This window comes from Cucurbita moschata, unplaced genomic scaffold (genome assembly GCF_002738365.1).
Source record: "Cucurbita moschata cultivar Rifu unplaced genomic scaffold, Cmos_1.0 Cmo_Scf00026, whole genome shotgun sequence".
NCBI lineage: Eukaryota > Viridiplantae > Streptophyta > Magnoliopsida > Cucurbitales > Cucurbitaceae > Cucurbita > Cucurbita moschata.
The window spans coordinates 247,358-253,215 of NW_019268542.1; the positions used below are offsets into that span (position 1 = coordinate 247,358).

The 5,858-nt window shown below is 37.1% G+C and overlaps 1 protein-coding gene across 3 annotated transcripts in view; it reads right to left on the bottom strand.

The window, feature by feature from the left end:
* Positions 1 to 5,619, bottom strand: part of LOC111462100 (kinesin-like protein KIN-1) — a 7,036-nt gene extending 1,417 nt beyond the window's left edge. The window contains exons 1-16 of one of the 3 annotated variants that reach the window (XM_023105783.1): positions 5,568 to 5,619; positions 5,249 to 5,355; positions 4,991 to 5,135; positions 4,815 to 4,917; positions 4,559 to 4,602; positions 3,949 to 3,978; positions 3,747 to 3,869; positions 3,598 to 3,623; positions 3,367 to 3,448; positions 2,972 to 3,013; positions 2,858 to 2,891; positions 2,669 to 2,744; positions 2,375 to 2,594; positions 2,205 to 2,296; positions 1,210 to 1,321; positions 948 to 1,127 (exon numbers count right to left, since the gene is read on the bottom strand). In XM_023105783.1, coding sequence (XP_022961551.1) covers positions 948 to 1,127; positions 1,210 to 1,321; positions 2,205 to 2,296; positions 2,375 to 2,594; positions 2,669 to 2,744; positions 2,858 to 2,891; positions 2,972 to 3,013; positions 3,367 to 3,448; positions 3,598 to 3,623; positions 3,747 to 3,869; positions 3,949 to 3,978; positions 4,559 to 4,602; positions 4,815 to 4,917; positions 4,991 to 5,104 — 1,278 coding nt within the window. In that variant the 5' untranslated portion in view covers positions 5,105 to 5,135; positions 5,249 to 5,355; positions 5,568 to 5,619. Of the gene's footprint in view, positions 1 to 947; positions 1,128 to 1,209; positions 1,322 to 2,204; positions 2,297 to 2,374; positions 2,595 to 2,668; positions 2,745 to 2,857; positions 2,892 to 2,971; positions 3,014 to 3,366; positions 3,449 to 3,597; positions 3,624 to 3,746; positions 3,870 to 3,948; positions 3,979 to 4,558; positions 4,603 to 4,814; positions 4,918 to 4,990; positions 5,136 to 5,248 lie in introns of all 3 variants that reach the window. The other 2 variants (XM_023105784.1, XM_023105785.1) reach the window with 2 other exon arrangements.
* Between the last annotated feature and the right edge of the window lie 239 nt (positions 5,620 to 5,858).

Consider the following 5,858-nt stretch of genomic DNA (forward strand, 5'->3'; position numbering starts at 1 on the left):
ATTTTTTTTTTTTTTTTTTTTTTTTGGTTGGTTAATTTGGAAGAATTATGATGTAACATTGTTTTAATTAATTATAATGGTGATGTTCAATACATATACCCATTAGTCAATCTATCACTAATAAAACCTTTTGTCAATATTTCTCCGTAGTGTTTTCTCTATTCTGTTCTTTGTGTTCATCTTAATCGAGTGTGTGCATTGTTGAGCGATCCTAACAATTGGTATCAGAGCTAACAACTGGTATTGATCCTAACAAATCATTGATGATCCTAACGACTGGTATCAGAGCTAACAACTGGTGTCAAAGCTAACAACTGATATTGATCCTAACAAATCTTTGATTAGCAGAAAATAGAGTGGGCGAGGGAGAGACATCCCTTGTCGGAGATGAAAAATATATTCTTAGGCAACATCCTAACTTCATGCAACAGTCCAAGCTTACCACTAGTAGATATTGTCCTCTTCGAACTTTTCCTTTCGGGTTTCCTGTCGGAGCCCAGCGTCTCTTTAGGTTTTTCCTTTCAGAATTTCCGTCAAAGTTTTTAAAACTCGTCTACTAGGGAGAAGTTTTACACTCTTATAAAGAATGTTTTGTTCTTCTCCCTGTTCTCCTCCCCTCAGAGCCCAGTGTCTCTTTAGGTTTTCACTTTCAGAATTTTCCGCAAGATTTTTAAAACTCGTCTACTAGGGAGAAGTTTTACACCCTTATAAAGAATGTTTTGTTCTTCTCCCTGTTCTCCTCCCCAACTTACGTCTCCCACCTCATTTATTTTATATAATAAGAAATATATATATTGTTTAAATCACTTGTGGAGTGAATTATAATATTAAAATTTAAAGTTTATTTTGAATGACATAATTCTAAAATTAGATAAGCGGCTCTGTATTCTCTTAAAAAGGAAGAAAGAAAAAAACAAAGTCCAAAGAGTTGAAAGATTTTCACGTACCTCTACATTGGTGCTCAAGAGTTCTTCCAAAGCCAGCTGCAACGAAGAAATGGTTTGGGAAGTAACATCTTCATAGGCTAATTCCGGCTCTTCAATGGAGCAAGGATCAAATAGAATTCCATTTTGTATAAACAACTCCTCAAGTATTTGAACATGCTCCATATCCAAACTCTCCTGCAACTATACCAAATGGAGACACTGCGTAAGGAACCAAATTGATCTATCTGTCTGCTAATAAAATCATTCATTCCTTGCTTCTCACCTCATTTAGAAGTTTCTCACGTGATTCCCTTTTTATTGGAGTGAAATTTTCGAGCTCTCTGATACTTTTATCCTCATTTGCAACACGAGGAGAAGTCTTTATATGCTTTGCCCTGCAACATTGGCCAAAAGAAAAAGAAAAAAAAAGAGTATATAGATCTTTAGTTATGGATGTTAGTCTAGAACGTCAAGCTAAAGAGTCTAAATGTAAGGAAATTGAGACAGAGAAATCGTGGAGTGTTCGAGTAATTGCTTCATATCGATATATAACGTAATGGCCTTATATATTAGTAAAATATAAGTAAGAGATTGATCTTACATTACAGAAAAAGAATGTCCCAACTTGATTAGCGTGAGATCCCACATCGGTTGAGGAGGTGAATGAAATATTCTTGATAAGGATGGGTGTGAAAACGCAGACGTGTTTTAAAAACGAGGGGAAACTCGAAAGGGAAAGCCTAAAAATGACTATCTACTAGTGGTGGGCTTGGGCAGTTAGAAATGGTATCAGAGCCAGACACTGGGTGATGTGCCTGCAAGGAGACTGAGCCCCGAAGGAGGTGGACATGAGGCAGTGTGCTAGTAAGGATGCTGGTCCTGAAGAGAGGTGGATTAGGGGTCCCACATTGATAGAGAAGGGAATGAGTGTCAGCGAGGATGCTGCCCCGAAGGGGGTGGATTGTGATATCCCACATCGGTTGAGGAGGAGAACGAAACATTCTTTATAAGGATGTGGAAACCTCTCCCTAGTAAACGCGTTTTAAAAACCTTGATGGAAAGTCTAAAAGAGAAAGCCCAAACAAGACAATATCGGCTAACATAATCACCAACCCGGACAGGCTTTTTACAGTTACACAGAATCTCTTTTTTCTGGACCATCAAGATGTTGATCGAAATATCATTAGCTTTAGGTGAACTTCAATAATTTTTACTTCCCGAAAGCCATATAATATAATTTGTCAATCAAGAATTCTGAAACAGATTGCTCAGACATACCTTGCACCGAAGCGAAGGGTTGAGAGGCTCTCAGATGAATTCGTAGGACTGGGTGAGCAGCAACACAACAATGCAGTGCGTGAGTTCCCTCCCTGAAATGTGAGAGGACTAAATTGCTCAATTAAGTTAAGGAACATGTAGTAATGGTGGAAATTAGAGAGGTAACCAACGAGTGCATCTTGTAGAATCCGTGTCAACTTAGAATCACGATATGGAATGTGGTTTCCTCTGCCTGTTGGTCCACATGTTAGAGCATTTATTACATTCCCCAGTGCTGAAAGTGATTTGTTAATGGTCTTGGCTTCTTCAAGAACTCTCCCCTCAGCGCCAGTTTTCTCCACCTTTTCAGACCCAGCCAAGTCCACTAGATTCAATTTTCCAGTTCTGCCCCTATTCAAGGAATAGAGGATCAGCATGGATTATTCCATTCAGAACTTGACAGTGGTATGGCTGAAAAAGACTACCTCTTGTCCTTTGTTGATTCTTGCTGAATAGTGAATATGTAAATACAGTGGCTCCTACTGCTGGCGATGTTCATTTCTGTCCGTGTTCAGAAGAAAACGAAGATTTGACCATGAAACGTTAAAGAATATGAGAAATAACATGTTTTTGGATGTTCAGGAATAAAAGTGCATGAGAAGAAGGCAGGATACGGGTCTCTCCTACAGCTCTGTTGGCTATGCCGTTCTGCATTGGATAGTTAACATGAGAAATTAAAGATTGAACTGCATTGCAAGAAAATAATCAAAACAACAATATCATCTTACAGATAGGGTTAGCAATGCTTCTGGAGGGTCCTTTACGGGCATCTGTAATGTGAGATAATAAAAATGCTCTGAGAAATGAAGGAAACTAACAACCAAATGAATTAAATTCAGCTGTGAACCCAAAATAATAAGCTACTTAGATGCTGCAGCATGAAATTTAAACGACTCTGTTGATAGTTCATCCAACATATGAGTTGCATTGCTTTTATGTTCATAAAACTAATCCTCGTGAACCAATGATAACTTTTTTTCAATCTCAGTAAAGAAAATTGTCATGGTACATGTTGCCACACATTTGTGTGCGTGGAAAACTAAACAAGTATGTAAATTTTTACAAATAAAAATAAAGATTGCTAGAAAATTTTGCATAATAAGTTGATACGAAGACAGCTTACCTCAATCACACCATTTAACATTATCCCTTGTGTTTTACTCTCCTTGATTTGTATGTTGTCCTTTGATAAGTCAAAAAGATCTCTGAAAATATATCGTTCATTAGGAAAACTTCAAACTGCAAAAACACTGTTTACTATTTTAGTCTCTCTCCTTTTCTAGGATTGGTTTCTATCTTATTTGGTCATGGAAAGTTCTAATAGCTGGAAAAGAATCGTGCAGAGATATTATACCTCACTTTCTCCATGTATATCTCAACCTAAAAAAGCCAAAAGAAAACACGTATTGATAAAAAATTTACTATGTACATTGGTAATTAATTAACTGCAATATAAGGAATGATAGGTGCAAGCATGATAGCATAATGTCGGCTAACTAATACCATAGATAACTTGATTGTGTACTTGCTCGTTTCATCAGAAAATTTAGTGCATTCAAAAATTTCTTCTACCACTCTAGGAAGTAAACCCTTCTCTACTGCATCACATTCTAGTATGCCAGGCCCCTGCTTTAATAAGATCATCAGAAAATAAGACTACTGATAAGTTTAAGTTGACAACTCTCCTAAAAGAATGGTCTAATACCTCCATACTATAGGTTTTTCCAGCTCCAGTCTGTCACAGAAGCAGGAAAGAGAAGTTAATAATTGAAACAGAAGTCTGGATCACCGATTCATTTGCATCCCAAAGAGAATTTAGAACAATCAAATAGAAAGTAGGATATAATCTGCAGACATTCGATTGAGCTTAAAACATTACTGACTCCAAATGAAAATTTTATTTGGAAATTAATCTTTAACTAATTACCTCTTGCATTTTGACACTATAAAATGTTAACCCAAATGACTTTTGAAGCTTATCCTACATGATGAGCAGACTAAGAAGAGGCGTGGTATTATTGATTCTCAATGAGTAAAAAGTGGATATATATATTTTCTTTTTTACTTTCCTTCCATTCAGTTTTCTTCTAGCATAAGATAAGCTCGAAGAACAAATGATTTGTATTTAACACTTACCCATCAAGATCCTTCCCTGCAGGTCGAATAATATGCGTAATTATGCCATGCATATGTATGGTCGTGCACGAGAACACGATAGCATTCTTTATGGGACTATGCAAATATCAGTTCAGATTTAAGTTTTGAACACAGGCAGTCTTGTTTCAAACAGATTCTAGACGAGTAACGTATCTCACCTGTCCAAAGGTGATAATTGTCCCATTAACAGCATTAAGAGCATCTGTGTCATAAGTCAAAGCACAACATGAGAGGTAGATTCTACCTTAAGCAAAGTAATGCAAGAGCCTATACTGACTTCTTCCAACATCTAAGAATTGATTTCTCCACAAGAACCATCCAATTAATTCGCAAATTAATAACAAACCTAACATTCATAAAGAAACTGCCGGATTCAAATCATAAAATGATAGTGCACTGAAGATCACAGTGTACCTTGGACGATTGGCTGAGCAAGAAATCGGTAGACATCAGTTTGCTCAGATTTCTCGTAGAACACTCTATCAAAGTTAAATGTAAATTCTTCAGCCTTCTCGTCCTACAATAAATTTAACGGAGCAAGGTGAATTACCTCCCTGCAATCTGCAAAATGTAAATAAGTACAAACAGACCTTAAAAATGAATGTCTCAGAATCCACACATTGAATGCACACTGCATCTCCATGATCTCGCCTCTCTTTTGAACTTAACGGCCGAAATCGAGCGCAAACAGTTATGTTCGACATTTTCCGAACTGTACAGAATACGTGCTCGAATCTACAAACAGTACTCTCAGCGTTTCAGTTTACAGTTTTACTTGAGACAGAAGCTTCATTTAATCATTTCGATCGCCAGAAATTTTTGGAAGAAAATTAACCTTCGAAACTTACGGTTTTTGCAATTTGATCAAGCAAATGTATTCGAGAAGCCGATCCAAACCAAAGATACAAGCCTCGATTTCCGCAATCTTCAATAAGCTTTCAAGCAACGGAACAGACTGCAGAGGATTTCGTAAATATGTAATGCATCATAAAATTCATAGAAGATGAAGAAAGAAAAAAGAACCGCAGAAGCGTTTGAATCTGGTTGGAGTAAAAGTTACGAAGCACGAAGGATGGAAAATAGGCTTCACTGTTCGAAATCACAAGGCACAATTTGCTGATGTCGAGTAATTGAAAAAAATGATTACCCGGCTCCTTCTTTCAATACCTATGATGATCAACGTTCTTTGATTTGTTTGGCGGGAACTATGAGCGGCAGTCACAAGCTTTCATGGCTTTGCTTTGAACTTCTCCTGAACACCTTGTATCAATGGAGTAGCATTCTTTGATTATAAACCCATGATCATTATCTAAATTAGCCGATGTGGGACTTTCATCATCCAACCATCATCATGCAGTACTAATGTAGCAGTCTAAGTCCACCGCTAATAGATATTATCTTCCTTGAGTTTTCCCTTTCAAGCTTCTCCACGAAGTTCTAAACAGCATCGGCTAGAAA